The 19,146-nt window shown below is 36.5% G+C and overlaps 1 protein-coding gene across 2 annotated transcripts in view; it reads right to left on the minus strand.

Annotated features, from left to right (window-relative positions):
• Window positions 1–361: 361 nt before the first annotated feature.
• Msr1 (macrophage scavenger receptor 1) overlaps window positions 362–19,146 on the minus strand; it is a 64,339-nt gene continuing 45,554 nt past the window's right edge. For both annotated transcript variants that reach the window (XM_055593671.1, XM_055593669.1), the window contains exons 9-10: window positions 9,058–9,246; window positions 362–1,401 (exon numbers count right to left, since the gene is read on the minus strand). In XM_055593671.1, coding sequence (XP_055449646.1) covers window positions 1,268–1,401; window positions 9,058–9,246 — 323 coding nt within the window. In that variant the 3' untranslated portion in view covers window positions 362–1,267. The remainder of the gene's footprint in view (window positions 1,402–9,057; window positions 9,247–19,146) is intronic.

Here is a 19,146-nt window from a genome sequence, read left to right on the forward strand (position 1 = left end):
TCCCTTGAGCAGAATTTTCCATTTTACTTTTGTCCTTTCATATGAATTTTCATTTTTTTATAAATTGGAAACTTTTAATGGTTTTGCCATCAATGCACCTCATTTTATTTCTACTGCAAAATGTGGTTTGTTAATTTTTCTAATCTCTTCTAACAATCATAATTTCTTTCATTTTAACTTCTTTGTCAGCAACTTTAGAGCAGCTTACGCTTGTTTCTTATTAAAACTGCATATTTTACGTATTTTCCTGCTCCGTTTTTGTTTTTTTTTTTTCCACTGTAGGTATGGGTAAGAACAGAGACTTGTAACAATGCCACAGCACAAGCGCACCATATCTTGGAATTTTATCAATTAAAGAAACTAGTCTGTTAGTTTTTTATTTAGTCTTACTCCAAGTTCTAAAATACAGATAGAACAAAGTCAGAGTAGTTGCCAGCATGTAACATGAATGTCCCTTTTCAGTTCTTGGTATAATCCTGGTTTCCTTCTGAAACCTCTAGAAACTGGCCTTTGGTCTTGTCTTTTCTTTTCCTCTTTTCCTTCTTTCCTTTTTTTTCCATTATGAACTTCCAAATTCCTACCAGAATAGTTCATTAAGCTCTGCTTATGACATTTAGATCACTTACAGCCTACAGCTGCAAACTTTTCACCATTTTTCCAGTGAATTAATTCAACACTTTGCCAAAGTGCAGTCAGGTTAATAATAGTTACACCCCCACTTCTGGTTAAACAAACAAACAAAAAACAAAACAAAACAACAACAAAATCTCTACTAGCCTTTTTTTTTTTTTTTTCTCTCATTGACATAAATGAAGCCTGGGAAGAAGTGCTTCAAGTACTCTGTTCAAGTAGACAAAAGCGTGACATAGATAGTCACATTGTGTTCATAGTCAGGAAGCAGACAGAGATGAATGATGGTGCTCTCATCACTTTTTTACTTCAGTCTTCATCCCATGCCCACGGGAGAGTGCTGCCAACAGTTCTGCCTCTATTAATCCTCTGTGGAAATGCCCTCTTCTAAATGACCATATTGTTGACTCCCTTTGTCTTTATTACTTCTGTCAAGCTGACAATCAAAATTAACTGTTGCAAGAAGTTAGAATGAGGCTGATGTGTTTAAGAACTTATTCCACTCGCTTTAGATATTCCCATTTCTTTTACCATATTGTGCATCCTTTTACCACCCATTGAAATGAGCTTAGTGGAGCGGTCAACAAAAGTGATTTTACAACATCAATTTCATAAATTTGCATGACAGTAAGACACACTATGTAGAACAAGTGACTCCAGCATCTTCTGCATGTGAGCAGACGTACACTCCCCATTGCCTGATTTTGCAGTTTTCAATAGACGATTCTCTCCCAAAACACATCACTTCATTCAGCCAAATTGGACCAGTACCTGCAATAATCAGATACATCTGCATTAGTAAGTGTGGGTAAGTGTTTACTGTTGAATGAGACAAAGCCATTAAGCCACTCACTAATTCAGTATGAAGTATTGTTTAATCTTCACATAAAAGTACCGAGAATGTAAAATTAGCTCTTCTGCCTCAGAAAACTTCATATTTTTGCAACCTTGTAAACTAGTGCACTGCATAATGATATTGGTTATAAATGTTCTGGCATAATTTTACGAAATCCCAGATTAAAGGATAATTGATTGTTTTCCTAAGGATATATTGGCTTTCACTATTAATTCAAAAATAAGGAAGCCTTGATAATAGTGAATCTGTGTAATGGCATGATGATTGAAGTTGTTCCAGATGTTGGAATTTTGATGCACACCTGGAGTTAAAATATTGACAGAAAAAGGACTGTATGGCAGCAACTTAATTTTATTTGTAGTGAAAGCATTGCTTAGCTTTCCATATATCCTATCTTTTTAAAAAAGAAACTACCATTATTGATTTAGCAAAGCTCTTGTAAAACTATCCTATAAAGAAACCCTGGATTGAAAATAGTGTTGATTTTAAGCAAGTAAATAAAACAATGGCAAGGCTAAAACACATTTACTTCTTCTGAGGTCATTCGCAGGTTCATTCTAATGAACATTTCCTCACTGGTGGACTACATAACAGATATTTAATTTAATAAATAAACAGCCCAAAGTGTTAACAGAGACTGTATTTTATCAATAAGAAAACAATTATTTTGGAAGTTGGATTATAAAGATATAATTTTAAAAATAAGTACTTAGAACTATTTTCTCTGATATTCCCTGAAGAATTATTTCAATGTATCACTGTGAAAATTCTCCTTGTTTTTACCCTAAGATAAGATATTTGAGAACAGAAGCTTTAGGAAAGTTATAAACATGAGCTTACAACAGGTTTTGTCGGATGTGTCAAATTGCAAACTTCCAGATGAGTTTTAAAGAATAGTGTGTAGATGGTGAAACATTGACATAATTGTACAGGAATGTGTGCTCCCAGTAAAAAGCAGCTACTTGTAATGTTATAATGAATAGTGTAAAGAACACGTGATCTAAAACATAAAGAAAAATATAAAGAAAAATGCTTATTCCATTTGGCAAAGCTAACATGGAAATCCTTGATATTTTAGAATCACCTCTGAGCATCTAACACGCAATCAATATTAACGACTAAAGGAAGACATACTTGGCAAGTTAAAATTGATAGTTGGACTATTTTATCAAAACTCTTTAATTATACATTGTAAGCCCCCAAAATACAGACATCATCAGATCTATATTTTAGGGTTGTATGTCAGAGTAGAAGTTTAATGGAAAAAATTACAAGGGAGAAAGAAACTTCATAAGATTTATTTATGGAAATTTCCTTTTTATTTGTTCCAAGAACAGAACAGTTTTTTCCCCATATATAACATAAATTGGCTTGTTCATTTAAGATTTAAGTAATGTTTGTCTTTGATAGAAAAAGCTAAACGTGTCACAATTTGGGTTTATTTATACAAGAAGACCATCAGATCCAACTAACCAGAGCCAAAAGGAGCTTGTGGAAACAGAAACACCAACCAAGGACCATCCATGCACAGACTGACCCTTGGCACCCTACACAGATGGGCAGCTTGGGCTTAATTTGAGGGAAGTAGGGGTTGTCTCTGACCTGGACTCTTTTTCCTGCCTTTTGATCACTTCCCCCTGGCAGGGCTACTTCAACAGGCCGGGCACTCAGTCCTGATGTGACTTGATGTGCACGGTGTGTGGGGAAGAGGCTCCCCTTTTCTGAGGAGTAGGGAAGTGGAGATAGGGGGAAGAGTGAAAGAAGGTGGGACTAGGAGGAGAGGATGGAAGAGGCTAAGATAGGGATGTGAAGTGAATACATAATAAGTAAGTAAGTAAGTAAGTAAATAAATAAATAAATAGATAAATAAATAAATAAATAAATAATTTAAAAATGCAGGCAAATAATAGCACTGTAATGGTCATCCCCATGCTGTCATAGAGTTAAGACAAAGCAGAGGAAAATTTACCAATGCTACTCATTACATGTAAATATAGAGAAACAGAAGTGAAAATGTGGAGAAACCAGGATCTTGTTATCATTCTGGGAACAGGAGGATTGAGATGGTGGCCTCTGTTCCCAGGCTACTGTGATAGGTTTGCTCTGAATTATTTTGTAGCTCTGTTCACTAGGTCCAGATCTTAGTGTTAAAGTTTTTTTTTTCTTTTGTCATTCAGGGAAAAATAATTGTGAGTGAGAAGAATACCATTGGTTGAATCTATTTCAGGGAAAAAAAGAAATGAGGTAGTCAGTGTGCTGATATGTGAGCATAGGAACTAGGTGTTAGCTTACTGAGGCTGTGACGATGACAATAAAAATGCAGCCTTATTCTACGAGGAGTTCTTATGTGAGAGGTCATAGTCCTAATTTGTTTGATTCAGTGCCTCATTGCACAGTCCACTAACATTCGAAAAATTAAATTTAATTTTTGTTATGTTTTTCTGCTGACAGAACAGAAAATCATGCAGAGGCTAAGAACTTAGCCCAAAGACACACAGAATCTCTAGGTTATGCCTAGGGCCAATCAATATTCAGTGCCTTTCTCTGCACTATTAGATTTAATCATACGATGAATCTGTTTTGAGTGAAAAGAATCCAAATCCATACTCTTGAAATGACTTCCACCTGGAGGCTTATGTTCTAGGTAGATAAAACATTCGATGTCACCAATGTATTAGCAGAGCTTATATTTGAATTCATAACTTCTGATTATTATTCCAGACCTTATACTGAGGACAGATACAACTGATAAAATTTAAGGCACCTTCAACGACTATCTTTTTTTTTTTTTTTTTTTTTTTTTTTTAGTTGTAAAGGATTCAGCAACGGTGAAAACGTTTTGAGTGCTTGAAGATGATATCCTAGGTATTTCTCCATATAATTCTGTTTACTCTCTAATGCACCCTGTGGCACACAACCCTCTTGAGGACTGTAAATTGACCCCTTCTCAGGGGTCACCTAAGAACATAGGAAAACACAGGTATTTGCATTAGGATTCAGAACAGTAGCAAAATTACAGTTATGAAATAGGAACAGAAATAATTTTATGGTTGGAAGTCACCACAACATGGGGAACTGTATTAAAGGCTCCCAGCATTAGGAAGATTGAGAACCACTGCTCTAACTTTAAAAATAAAGGCAATACCTCCTTTTCAGAGCTAAATATACTGAGATTCAGAGAACAGATAGCTACTACAAAATATTAGAGAGCAAAGCCAAGTGAGAGTATAAAGACACCAAAGCCAGTAATATTTTCTCTCTACACAGAAGCTAGAGAGAGAAAAGTAATTTATAAATGTTTGTTTCATTTTTGTATTGATGTATTCAGAACTATTGAGCCTAAGAGGAAATTTTATTTAATACATATCTTCCAATTTATTGCAAATTGTTTTCTGTCTTTAAAAATTAATGCAAAAGTAGCATAAGATTAATAAAATTTTATCTTTATGTAAACCTAAAAGATGAAAAAGTAACTTTGCTTTTGTTTCTTTAGATAATAAAGTTTTTCAAGGAATTCTGCCCTTGTTTTGGTCATTGCTGGTTGTTGGTCTCTGCTCTATTTTTTATTTGGAACATATATAAATTGTGTGGAATTTAATAGATATACTCTGACCAAATCATTTCTCAGGTGACCTAGCTACAGTCATCTATCAGTTGTCTATCTATCTATGTATGCCTTTATACATATATTTCCTTTGTAATTTGATAGCTTTTGGAGAAAAAAATAGCTTTGTTTTGTGTTTCTAAAAGCAAGCAAAAATGAAACTGTTATCTACAGTGTCTGGAGTTTTATGATCCTGGTTTATATTGCTTAGCAGTTGTATTTTCTCTTACCCTTACAAAAAGAATGATATTAACATTTCTTTGAGTGACTTGAGTATCTTTAATCTTTAGATTAATCCCATCCTTAAAAGAAGAATAATCAGCAGATTTCATATATAACTGATACATGATAAAGTGATGAGATTTTCAGTCAGCTGCTGAGTAGATAAGCTGGTTAGCAAAAAGATTCCTGTTTTCTAAAAATATCTGAATGCGGTTTAATTGTATCTAGTTGTAAACTGGTGGTATAAATTTGTCTCACTTTTATACTTGTGACTTTGAAGTGCATTGTGTAAAGATTTTGCTTTGAGAAAAAACAGTGTCTTTTTTATTAAAATTGAATCACCTATGGTATCAAAATAATATATAAGATGTTGGTCTGTTATTCAGAGTCTTGTTTTATGGTTCTGAAAGGCTACATATTTCCCACAATTTTTGTCATTTATTGACTCAAAAACAGAGCTAACATAAATCTGAGATTCCATTTGGTTTTGTTAGTCTATGACATTAAGGTTCTGAATGAGCAAGCTATTTAGGGAAAAGATCTCATTGACAGAAAGTTTAGAAGGATTCTTTCTAATTGAAAAAGTAAGCTATGGGTGCTGGATTAAAAGATTAACCTGCCATATTGTCCTGCCTTGATGACAGTCTTTTAGTCTTATTTACACTATGAAAACGTAGTTTTGTTTGTTGTGTTTATTTTTCAAAGGTACCTACCTGTAATCCTTCAAGGGGATCATTTAGTAAGCTAACTGTTGGAAAACACACTTGGTTCCTTGCTGCTGTAACTAAAAATAACAGACAAGGTAGACTACATGATCTCTTCCATAATACTCAACTTTCAAACATTTACATTTCAGAACTTTAATAAAAGGTATTTATGCTTGGAGGCATAGGAAATAGGTTTGCACATGTTTGGATGCTGGTGTATGTACATGTGAGTGTATGTGTGTGTGTGCGGAGGCCAGACATCAAGTCAGGGATCATCCTTGATGACCCTTTATTTATCTTTTAAGATAGTGTCTCTCTCTGAACCCGGAGCTCATTGGTTCAGCAAAACTGGTTGAGCAATGAATCTAGAGACACGCTTGTCCTGATTACCCTCAGTACTAGTGTTTCCCAGTACTAGTGTTATAGATGCTTGCTGCCACTACTTGGCTTTTCATGTAGATACTCGAATATGGACTCAGGTTTTCATGATTACTGGGCAAGTGCTGTACCAACATGGTCATATTGCCAGCCCCTACACTGGCAAACCATTAATGTAGAGGAAAAATATTTTAACAATTGAGTTACTTTTCATTTATCTTCGGGATTATTTTTATAACCATTCACTAAACGAAAGGTCAAAAATGCAGAGTTAAATTTTGGTTACTACCCCCTCTCCTTTTCTATCTTTTTTTTTTTTAATTTCACTGGAAAATTAAATCTGGACTCTGGTCGTGGTTAATGTAACAGCACAGTTATATTATAGTCTGCTAAGAATGAACAAGAGACAGTATTATGAGGAGAGTTTTTTGGGTTTTTTTTTTTTGGTTTTTTTGTTTGTTTGTTTGTTTTTGTTTTTTTTTTCCCCATCTTTTCTAAAGTTTAGAGCTCAAAACCATTAACTTGGGAAAAGATAAACAGATCCTTTTGTTTCAGCTCTTCCTTTCCTGAGAAGATTCCTAGCGATGGCACCATTGTCTAATAAAGCCCATCCTTGTTTACTACAGAGTGGACACTGAAACCAGGGCGCAAGAACCTCAACCGGGAACACATTCTCCCTCCTACAGTGAGAAACACCAGATGACTCTGCACTGCCTGAAACTCACAAGTTTTGTCTTCTCAGGAAAAGAAAGAACTTTCCACTTTATGCAAACAGCACATACAAACAAAGGAACCTATTTAAAGGAGCATGTATTAAGCTTTATTCCAATAAATCATTTTGCTTGCAGCTGCAAAACTAATTGTTCTTTAAGCTAACAAGGATTATCTCTGGTAAGCCAGGTTTGCTATTTTGAAACCAAAAAAAGAAAAGGAAAAAAAAAAGTATGTGTGTCGGACGAAATTGTGTCCAGAAAACTATATTCTCTAAAATGGGGGAATTATGCAAAGTGAATGAATTTAAACTTTTTTTCTTCTATTTAAATTTTGGTCATTGTAGACAATATAAAATTAACTGGATTCTTCCTGTGTTCCCAAGGAAATAATAAATAATTGAAATTCACATGCATGTTTGTCTTTTGCTCCCTACCATTCATTCCTATCTCTAAGTTTCTTTTCTGTCTATTCTGCAATCAGAGTAGCCTTTTCCCCATATCCTAGGTGGAACTGTAAATGAAATGTGGAAGGTTTTCCAACTTTAAAATAGAACAAAGAGTTCAAATATCTTACAAAATAGTTGTTCACTGTGTCTAACCAGAGAGCATCTCACAGGGCAAACCTGCCTCATATAATATTCCATGATAGGCAGACCATGACACTTAAATTTTAACCTGTTTTCTCTTCAAAGCTAATCATCTTGGTTCTATTTGTCTTTGTATCCCAAATCACCTTGCTTTTATTATGTAAGCATTTCCTAATCATTCTTCAGTGGGTTGGTAGTGAGTTCTAGAGAACTGAAGGGAGAATTGGGCTGATAGTGGGCAGTGTTGTCTGAGTCCTATTTTTACACATTCTCACAACAACAACAAAAAAATCACACTTACCTCCCTGACTTCTAGAGTACCATTGATGTCATTGTGTGGCATAATGTCATGTGACTATGATTTCCAGCAGAGTGACAAATGCATTTTTGTAGGTATTTATTTAAATTTTTCTTTTAAATTTTTATATTAGTTACAGTTTATTTACTTTGTATCCTCACCTGTAGCTTCCTCCCTCTTTCCCTCCCAATCTCACCCTCCCTCCCTCATCTCTTCCCATTCCCCTCTCCAAGTCCACTGATAGGGGAGGTCCTCCTCTCCTTGTCTCTGACCCTAGCCTATCAAGTCTCATCAGGACTGGCAGCATTGTCTTCCTCTGCAGCCTTACCAGGCAACTGCACTTCCAATGATGGAGTGTGTATTACTTGTGAGCACAGACCTCTAAATTCAGGGCAGTACTTTAATCACCTCCCCCTGATGGGGGGGAGCAGCCTTACCAGACCACAGAGTCATAGAACTGGTTACTGCCATCTAGGTGAGATACATTAATGATAGGTAGACAAGGAGTTATCTCATGTTTTCAAACCTAAATGAAGGGATTAGCAAGCCTCACTAGAATGGGACTCAAACAGAGGCTGAGACCTCATCTTAGCCCATCAAGGACAGGTTGTAAGCAAACACAGATGTTGACCAGATGTCCCCAGAAACAGCTCTGCAAACAGCCACTGAGGATGAACCATGTTTTATCAATAGCTCACTCATCCTTATTCCTCTTTGACCTTCTAGTCAATGGCACCACTTGCCTTGTCAACCAGCCAAGCTCAAATAAAATTTGAATATTAGGTTGTCAGGAAGCATGCCGTGTATTTATAATACCTTTTTCTTTTTATATCTACTTTCTAGGATAAGATAATTCAAAAACTTTTACACAGAATTCTTTTGCCCTACATGCTTCTGTACCTACTTGATTTCCAAATGGTTAAAAACAGCCTGTTTTCAAGAATTCAAGTGATGGATTGAAGGAGTTGGAGGGATGAGGTAGGAGAATTTTGTACACGCAGTGCTCATGTCTAAAACTCTCAAAAAACGTTTACAAAATGTCTACTTTGATTTTTAAATTACCTTCTCCAAAGTGAGCTTTCTTGTGCACGGCTTGAACATCATGGTATCCTAGGCTCCGGCAGACTACTTGCCCAGCTCGTATATCCCATCGATCATCACACACTGTGCCCCACTGGCCTTGGTGGAAGACCTCCACTCTGCCCTCATGAGGTCCACTACCAGCAACCAGCCGAACTGTCTTAAGAGAAGCTGTAAAATAGGTAACGGAGTTATATTCACATTGTTTCATTGATTATTATATTTTGCAGTGTTTGTGGTAGAACCTGGGTATTTTTATTTATGTTTAATAAAGTGTTTTGATACATTGTTTCAATAAGTTAAACTATTGGAATAAATATTAAACTTTTTACGCCACCTATTGGCAAAGAGTTTAACTGTAAGTATCTCTTCCCTACAAAGCTGAGTTAAAAAATATTAGAACCCCTATCAGTGGACTTGGTAAGGGGCACGGTGGAGATGAGGGAGGGAGGGAGGGACTGGGAGGGAATGAGGGATCGGGACACAGCTGGGATACAGAGTTAATAAAATGTAACTGATAAGAAAAAAATAAAATTAAAAAAAATATTAGAACCCTACAAAAATTGTTCCAGTGACTACGATGTTTGAGACATACCAGCTCGTTGCAATTTCATTGATTTTTCATGTTAGTGGGAAAATGTGTCATAGAATGTCATCATTTTCCTGATTCATTAATATGCATTCCAAGGACAGTTTAGGGCATCAAGAACAGATAGATATCACACACCATAAGCAAGAAGTAGATTGCCAGACTTTGTGTCTTCTGTGAAGAACAGAAGTAGTTTTATTTAGAACTAACAAGAACATTCCTTGCTATATGACTCAGATATATTTTCCCCAAAATGTTTAGAGTTCCTCATCCTCCTAAGAAGCAGGTGTCACTTTTTTCAGTGGTGTAGCCTCTGATTTGTTGTCCAAGTATCAGGAAATGACCTTCCATATATGTCTAGGCAAGCAATCCCAAATAAACTCAGTGAGTTGTATGTACACAAACAGAGTGGAAAGTAAGAGAGGTTCTGACTGGGAAGATGGAGAGAGGAGGTAATGGAGGTGTGAAACCTGACCACAACTTATTATATGGATAAACTGTCAAGGAATGAAACAGTTAAAAATACTTATGCTAAACAATGACATCATCATCTCTCATAATCATAATAGCCAGTGAGTATGTCTATTTAAGTGTATCCTTTCAATTAAAAGTCTGGGCAATACCAAATTATAAAAACCAACCCAGAGTTTGCTGGAGAGATGGCTCTGGCTAAGAGCACTTGTTTCTCTTCCCAATGACCAGTGAGTGATCCATGGTCCATTCTCAACAGCCACACTGTGATTTACAACCATCTATCCCTCCAGTTCCAGAGGATCTGATGCCTCTTTCTGGCCTCGGTGGGAACAAGGCACTCATGTGTTGCACAGACATACATGCAAGCAAAACTTATAAAATAAAAATAACAATTCTCTAGTGTCCAAACAGAATTTCATGGTTTTGTGTTTTAGAGTTTATTAAACTTTAAAAAATATACAGTGGCATTTTCTCCTAATTGAAGTAAGTTTTTTATAAATAATAATTCAACAACATGTCAAGGAAGTTGAAATTTTCTATAATGTGACTAACTTAGTGAGCCACACAGAAGCGTAACAGTGTGGCATGTAGATGGGCATTATTATAATTGTGTTCTTGGTTCCACAGAATTCATGAAGTCATGTCAAAGGGCAAAAATATTCCTCACTCAAGAGAAAAACTAAATATTCCTGAAATATAAATAACATGCTATGACAGGATCCAAACTCCCAACTATTGAGAAGTATTAACAAGTGACACAGCTGTTTACAGCAAACACCTAAGAAAATCAGAAAATATTCTAAGAATGATTGTGTAAAGCTCTCTGTATTAGAGTCACATTGTTCTCAGTAGTGTCAGGACTCGGTGTTTATTTTTACAAAGTTGAGTATATACAGGCATGATATAATAGTTATCATTCATTCTAGGGACAAATGGACATATTCAAACATTTGACTGTGTAAGCTTCCTTGTCCCCAGACTTGTGTAATATAAGCATTCTTAGTGTCTTCCTCCTCCATACATGTCCTTGATGAGCCTTGCTTACCTGAGGCCAATGGCCCTAAGTTTTTAATAAGCAGCAAAATTCCAAATTGCAGGCCTTACATGGGGTAGGGCTTGAATGAAACCGATAATTTCCACATGTGACAAGTTCCCGGGGGATGTTGATGTTGCTGAACCAGCAGCCACATTTTGAGAAACATCAACTAGAAGATTACGCTGCATACTTAAGGAAGGAAACATGTAGGAGTGGAAACAGCCTGTAGTGGGACATTTCGTGGAGACATCTCAGAAGATCAGGTAGCAGGGGTGGAGGAGACAGAGGATTGGGAAGAAGTACCCTAACTCTGGCTTCTGGATATGATATGGCCAAGGTAATTATGAACACAGAATCAGTGACTATCTGCACTATTCTGGCACACACACACACACACACACACACACACACACACACACACAATTGGAAATCGGAAGAGTCTAGCTGAAAGTAGAAAGTAGTGTCGAAAAATGAGAAGGAGAGAGGAGAAGAAAGCAATGGTAGAAAGACTGTATCTATACATTGCATAACAGGAAGGGACTGTCAACGATTTAAAAACTAATTTTAAAAGAAAAGGAAAAACTCTCATTGTTTATAGAATTTATTGATTACAAGGAGAAAACTGGTAATATGCCAATGCATGCCTATCATCTGGAATTTTTTTCAATTATACTGTATATATTGACAGGAGACCATCTCTGCTAACCCATCATTATATCTGAGTTAGGTAAAAGGCTCAATAGAAAACTGGCATTTCATGTTCATTCAGCTGCTCTGATCCAGGTCCTGTGCTACAGAAATGTGATTTCATCTGTTTGTGAGGATGAAATAGGAGAATTACAAACTCAAGGCCTGCCTTTGCTCTGAGAGTGGGTTCAAGGTCAGGCTGGGCAACTTAGTGAGATCCTGTCTTGAAATGAAAAATGCAAAATGGGGCTAAGGATATAGGTCAGTGTTGGGAAATGCCTTCTCATAGGGAATCCAAGCTTTACTTTCCAGGTGCCCTAGCTGCTGTTTTTATGATAGACCAAAGCCATAGCATTTCATATCTCTTCTTCTGTAATATTTGACTGAAAGGCTAAAGATCAGAGATTCTTCTGGATTTAGCTAACTGCTAGTTACATGAATGAAAACAACACATATGTCCTTCTTACAACATGTGCTAGCATGTTTAGCAAGGCAGAGTCTTCTCTTCGGACTTTTAGCCATATATTATACATTTCTCTCTAATATTATTAATATAGATGTTTTACAGAGCCTACTCAGATAAACCGAGGTCAGGACTTTCACTTACTGAATGATTTATTATATTAATTACATCTTTATAACTGGCTAAATAAATAGAAATCAAAGTATGTTAAACCAAATTAAGAGATAATGTATTTTACAGATTATGAGATGTCCTGGGGAACTCTGTCATAGATTTTAGTGAGGGATCTGGAGAGGTAGGTGGAGACAAAGGTGACTGGGGTTCTTGTCACCTGGATTCTCTCTGCAGTTGTTCCAACTCCACGCTGGATGCTGCTCTCAGCAGCACAGTGTAGATTTGCTAACACCCTCCTTCAGTAGTCTTCATAAGGACATTTCTAAACTATGCAGCCAAGTCCTCCAAAAACATGGTGCAGGGTAGACATCTGACCTTGGCTTAAACAGCCTGGCCCATAAGCAAGATCACATGATGAGCAAGGCGTGTGTAGAGTGAGGGTCGTGAGCCATATCCTTATCAAAGGCAGAGTTTCAAGTGGACAAAATTTCATGTTCATTCCATAAAAGTGTTTTAATAACTTTGCCACTTTTCTTCAATTTAGTTATAATTAGATAATTACTCAGAATTTTTTTTTCACTCTGAGGCTGCATAGTATAAACAAAGTCATATATTCAGGAGGTGATCTGGATTTTGGATCTGACTTAAACAAAGGGAATGGGACACTGTCAAATGTTTTGAACTCTTTGGGGTCCAATGTTTCAACTGTTAGAGAAGAAAATGTTACCCAACATTAATTAATACATCCAAATAAACACAATTCTTCATATCAGGTGCTTTTCTGGACTCTGTGAAAAATTTTAATAAAACACATATCATGCCCTCAAAGTTAGTAAGATTTTTATGAAGTTTAAAATAAGCAATACTTAAAATTATGTGCAAGCATAAAGTTTTCATTTTACAGGGTTTAAATGTTTTATTTTGAGGTGAAGTCAACAGAAATAACACAATCTGTTATTAATAAACCTTTTTTATCGATGAGCATGGATATAAGTATGTATATTTTGACATCTTTGCATGTAACATTTGTTCTTGTCAAGCAGGGAATATTAGTCTACTCTGATGGGTTTCTGCAGACAAAAAGACCTTCTAGATAGTTTCAGATAAGAGTTTAGCTAGCTTGTACTGTTTTCACCAGTAATCTTCTCCTACTTTGCTGATGATCTTCTAAACAGGTGAGGAATATTCATGGGCTGTGGATATTTCCAGCCTGCTATCTGATCTTTCAATCAAGTTTTATTAGAATATATCCACAATTATTAGTTTATAGATTGTCTGCGGCTACCTTCAGTGTCCAACATCATAAATAAAGAGCAACAGTCACCACAGAGCATGCAAAACAAATGAGTGTTACCTGTTCACAGAGGCAGTTTGGTATCTTTAGTAACTACAAATACAATCCTGTAAGATAATGGAGAGTTCTGTTAGGGAAACATCTATCAAGTGATTTCTAGAATAACTGAGGTTGTCGTTTAAAGCCTGGCCACAGAAATTATCCTGTAGTAGTCACCATCTTCCTTCTTCTCCTACTCCTCTTCTTCGTTCTCCTTCTTCTTCCATCTTTTTATTCCTCCTAATTCTTCATCATCATCTTCTTTTTTGTCTTCTGCTCCTCATTCTTTTTCTCCTCCTTCTCCTTCTTTTTCGACAGGCATGTAAATCCACAATATTCCAAATAGGCCTCCATAACCTTTATTTCTGGATCTTCATCTGAAATGTTTCTTGCTTCCCTCTGTGGCCTTCCCTGTCAATTCTCTAACCTCAATTCCAGGCACACAAGGGTTATCCACCCTCTGCTGTCACTTCTGGACCATGTAGAAACATTATCAACTCAGTTTCCCTACTCTACTGAGACCCTGGTTAACTTCACAGCACACAGCGGAGTGCTTTTGGTGACCTCAGGCTAATATGACAAACAGTATGAGAAAGGTCATATATGTGGATAAGTAATGAGATCCTCTTGAATGAAAGACTTCAGAAGATGAGTGAAACAAATTGTTAAATTTTTAGGATAAGAAACACTAAAAGAATGGACTGTGTTATTTTCAACCCTCTAGGGGAAGTAGTTTTTATGTGCAAGAAAAGTAAGGTAAACCATAAAGAAAGAGTTGGTTTAATTCACAATGTTTTGAGTCCTATTATGGGAGTAAGTAACAAGCATTTATTTCCATGAGCTTGGCAGGGCATGAAGGCTGGTGGGAGGCCATGGTCAGAAGCTGCACACATTCTAATACCTGATTCTCTTCAGCTCAAAGCTTAGCTGACTCATGGGAGACAATATATCTTCTGACTAGATGTTGATTAAGCCACCTCAAACCCAAGGAGATTTGAACATGCAAGACAAGGACACTGTTCTCTCATGGAAAAACTTTAAGTAAAGCCAAATCAAAATTGCTTATTAATTAATTAATAAGAGATACTGATATTGTTGCTTTTGAAAATACCTCACATTAGATCTTGTGTATGTCTCTGTATTCAATTAGGTTAGGCAACCAATATGGTAAATGTTGAGATTTTACAAATCCAACATTTGTAAATAGATGGTGGAGCATCTATGGCTGCTTACCACTTGTTTTTTTTTTTTTTTTTTTTCTTTTTTCTTTGTTTTGTTTTGTTTTCATTGCCTTCCTTGTTTTCTTTATGGTTGAAATATATTTCCCTTAAAGAAGTAAACAATGCATTCATACCAATGTTGGAAGTGACACATAAGATCCCTAAATGATAAAATTTTTTCAGGTACAAATCTTTGTTTAAAGTTATAAATGAGCAATGAGGAGTTACTACTGATAGTTGCAGACAGTTTCCAGCTTACAGCGGTTTGGCTTAGTGCTCTTTAACTTTACAATTCTACAAAACTGAGACATGCTCAATAGAAACTGATCTCAGATGTGTGACCTTTGAGTGTTTTTATTTCCCTTTGGTGGCAGTGATATGCAATCTTGTACCCTCTAGCAATGCAGAAGAGCAGAAACAGGAGACAGCACCCAGCCAGCCTTGAATACAGGGGAAAGGAAGTTATATGAGGCTTGTGCTTACACTTCTTCATGATGTACAGATATTACTATCATTCTGTTACATGCCTAAGATTGGTTGGTGCATGCCCTCAAATGAAAAGTGATCTGTTCTGATTATTAGAATGAAGTTCCAGAGAAAGTGGGTTCAAATATTTCTTTCCAAGGATTGTCATAACAAATTACTAAGGCTGTGTAACTTAAAATAGTAATTCACAGCTTAGGAGGCCATAAGACTGAAAGGAAGCAGCTGACAGGCCCATCGTTTTTTCAAAGCTCTGTAGATTCTCCTATCTTCTGGTGTCTTCTACCAACTTTTGGTGGTTTGGGCTATAGCTTGAGTAGTTCAGATCTTCTCTGGATGTGCTCCCATTTACATAGATCAGATCACCAAATTAGAACTCAGATGGGCTCACAGAGACTGAATCAGCAAGCACAAGCTCTGTACCAGGTCTTCTGTGTATATGATATGGCTATTAGTTTGGAGTTTTCAGGGACTCCTAACAATGGGATCAGGTATCTCTGACTCTTTTCCAATGATTCTTCTTCTCTTATTGAGTTGTCTTGATAGGAGGATTTTTGCTTTGTCTTACTGTATCTTGTTTTGTCATGTTTGGTTGTTGTCTCTTGGAAACCTGACCTTTTTCTGGAGGGAAATGGAGGGTGTGGGTGTATCTGGGGAAGAGTGAAGATGACAGAGATAGAAAAAATAGGAGGAGAAACTGGTTGGAACATATTGTATACGAGAGAAATCTATTTTCAATTAAAAATAGAAGTATATTGCAGAATGCCAGGCACAGTGGGAAATTATTCATTACATTTCTTCTTTAAAATTCTGGTACCTGGCTTAATGCATTGAAAATGTTGATGGCAGTAGCAGTGTATTGCATAACAAAAAGCAATTTAACCACTTTTTCCTTCCTCATTTCCCAAACGGCTTTCATGAAGTATCTACCTCAGCTTTTGGCACAAACTTCATGAAAGGGATTATCTATGTCAAGTATGATACATGCATGCATGAAACAGAATCCCCAGAGGTTATTCCTGTACATCCCACAGGCTACTAGTAACTCCTAGATCAGCGCCTACTAGGATGCAATGGGCTTATTTGGTTATAACTCATTCCCACAGTGAAGGGACTGAGCTGCTAAAATAGCTGTCCAATGAACAATCAGCAAGATTATTCCTAAATGTTACTGATGCATCCAGTGTGGGGTTCAATGTCCTGTTGTGTCCTTGCACCTTTGAGATTCTGCAAAGGAAATCATGCCTTCCTAATTACTAGATACTTCGAGAATCGTTAAGGAATGTGTTCATCCATCCCCAAACACTGTAGCCAAGAGTAAGCTCAGCCCACCAGCAGACATGAATCAGAGGATGTTCAAAGGGAAAAAAAAAGTAGTAAGATGTAAAGATAATATGCGTCAGCATGAAGCTATTGTCAACAGAGGTGACAAGTATGAAATCTAAGAGACAAGCAGAGGCAGACTGATTCAAGATGATTTAGCGTGAGCTTCTGTATTATACTTGGTTTTGATGAGGACTTGCACAAATTAGAATTGCCCAAGTAAGAGCTTTACCTGAAGAAATATCTCAGCCTGGGTTTGAGCAGTGTCATATGGTACCAGCATGGATACAATGGATTTGGCAACAGAAGGTTCATCTTGCCCTTTACTCCCTTGGCCTCCATCGTGCTGCATTTAATCTGCCTTGTTGCCACTGCCACTTTCTTCACTGAGAGCAGAACCAGATTTTCCAAGTATTTGTCCTGGACTAGAAGCCACAGAAACTTCCAGTGTCAGATTGGAACAATAAAGGTGCCCAGCCTTAGAGAATGAGCAACGACTGGTTATCTCTTCTTCCCCGGGGAGGAGCAGTTATTGTGAGACTGTTCCAAACGCTGGAGGTCATGGTGACTACCAGGTTCTCAGCTCGCTGATGGAATTCTTGGTGTTGTTTTTATTTTAATGCTTCTGTGTGTGTGTGTGTGTGTGTGTGTGTATGAAGGAAGGATATAGGTATATATTATATGGATATATATATATATATATATATATCCTATATGTATGATATATATCCCTCCCAATAGTTTTGGTTTATAGAGAAGCTTAATTCATCCTGTATCCTGCCATTCATGCAATGAAATTCATCTTGTAGAATCCTTGCATGAGTCAATAGAATTTTTTCCTTTCATGAGCAAGTTGTTTTTTTTTTGTTTTCATCTTAGTTTTCTACTTGTTTTTGATGTTTACTCCGTTTTGTTTTTAAACAAAGATCTCACTATATAGACTAACCTGTCCTCAAATTTGTAGTTCTCTTGCCCCAGCCTCCTAAATGCTGACATTACATTGTACCACAGCCTCAGTCCTACTTAGCTGCTCTCATATATATATACATATACATATATATATATATATATATATATATATATATGTATATATATATGTGGTAATTATTTGAGGAAGAATATAAGTGATAGTCAAGGTCATTCTGTTGAACATTCATCTTTTAAAAATTAGTCATTGTATATTCAGGTGAAACTTCCTGGGTAATAGTTCTTATTATTTCATGAAATGGCACACTGTTAAAGAACATTACTGAAATTTAAAGTTACAAAATCAGTAAAAAGCAAATACAAGTGAAATTGTTCTTGTAACTTTTAACACCAACATTACTCAGAGAGGTCTCATGAGAAAATGACCCTGCTGGCACTTCAGTTTTTGAATTCTAATCTGCAGAACTGTGAATAAGACCAACTAGTATATTCCTACAGTATGAGAACACCAGAATGTTTTACTTTTCCACCCTTTCACCTAGGTTTTGTGTTTGGGTATCCAAAAATAAAAGAACAAATGGAAACAATCCAGAGGACAGAAACCTGAAAGAACAAGCTTTTCTGTAATTGTTAATTGAAAAATAAGGGTAGGTTAACCAGACCTGTGGGATTGTGTCAAACAGATAAAAAAACTTTCAAAAAGTATTACTTTGTAGCTGGGCATGGAATACCTGAAATCCCAGGAAGCCGAGACAGGAGAATCACAATTATGAGGCTAGACTGGGCTACCTAATGAGACTAAGCTCAAAGATAGATAGATAGGTAGGTAGATAGATAGACAGATATATAGATGGATAGATAGATGGAAAGATAGAAAGATGGATCTATTATTTTTCTTATTTAAGGGTTTGAGATAATGGTTAATATTGTCAACCTGATAGAAACTACAATCATTTGGGAGACAAACCTTTGGAAATATATATAAGGGGGTCTCTGCAGTGCATTAGAAGAGGTGGGAAGACAAGCCATAACAGGAAGGTATCTACACATGTTCTGGGGTTCCAGGAGTGAGATGAGCAACACTGTTTCTCTCTCTGCTTCCTAACAATAGACAAAAACCTACCCATCTAGCTATCCAACACTCCTAACTCCAGAACTTCCCAGCACCGATATAAGACACCCTCAAACTCTGAAACCAAACCCTTCCATAGGGTGCTTTAGTCAGAACAATGAGAAAACTAATAGATGTCACAACTCAGTGACACAGCATTTACATTACTGTACAAAGCCTCAGGTTTATTGCCATCTGAAAAGATAGATTTAAAATTTTCAAAATACTCACTAAGAATCTATTAGATTTCTGAGTAAACATTAATGAACTGCATTGTCCTAGTTATGTTACTGTATTTGGAACATCTATGT

Source organism: Psammomys obesus, unplaced genomic scaffold, assembly GCF_907164565.1.
Source record: "Psammomys obesus unplaced genomic scaffold, mPsaObe1.curated_primary_1811, whole genome shotgun sequence".
Classification (NCBI taxonomy): Eukaryota; Metazoa; Chordata; class Mammalia; order Rodentia; family Muridae; genus Psammomys; species Psammomys obesus.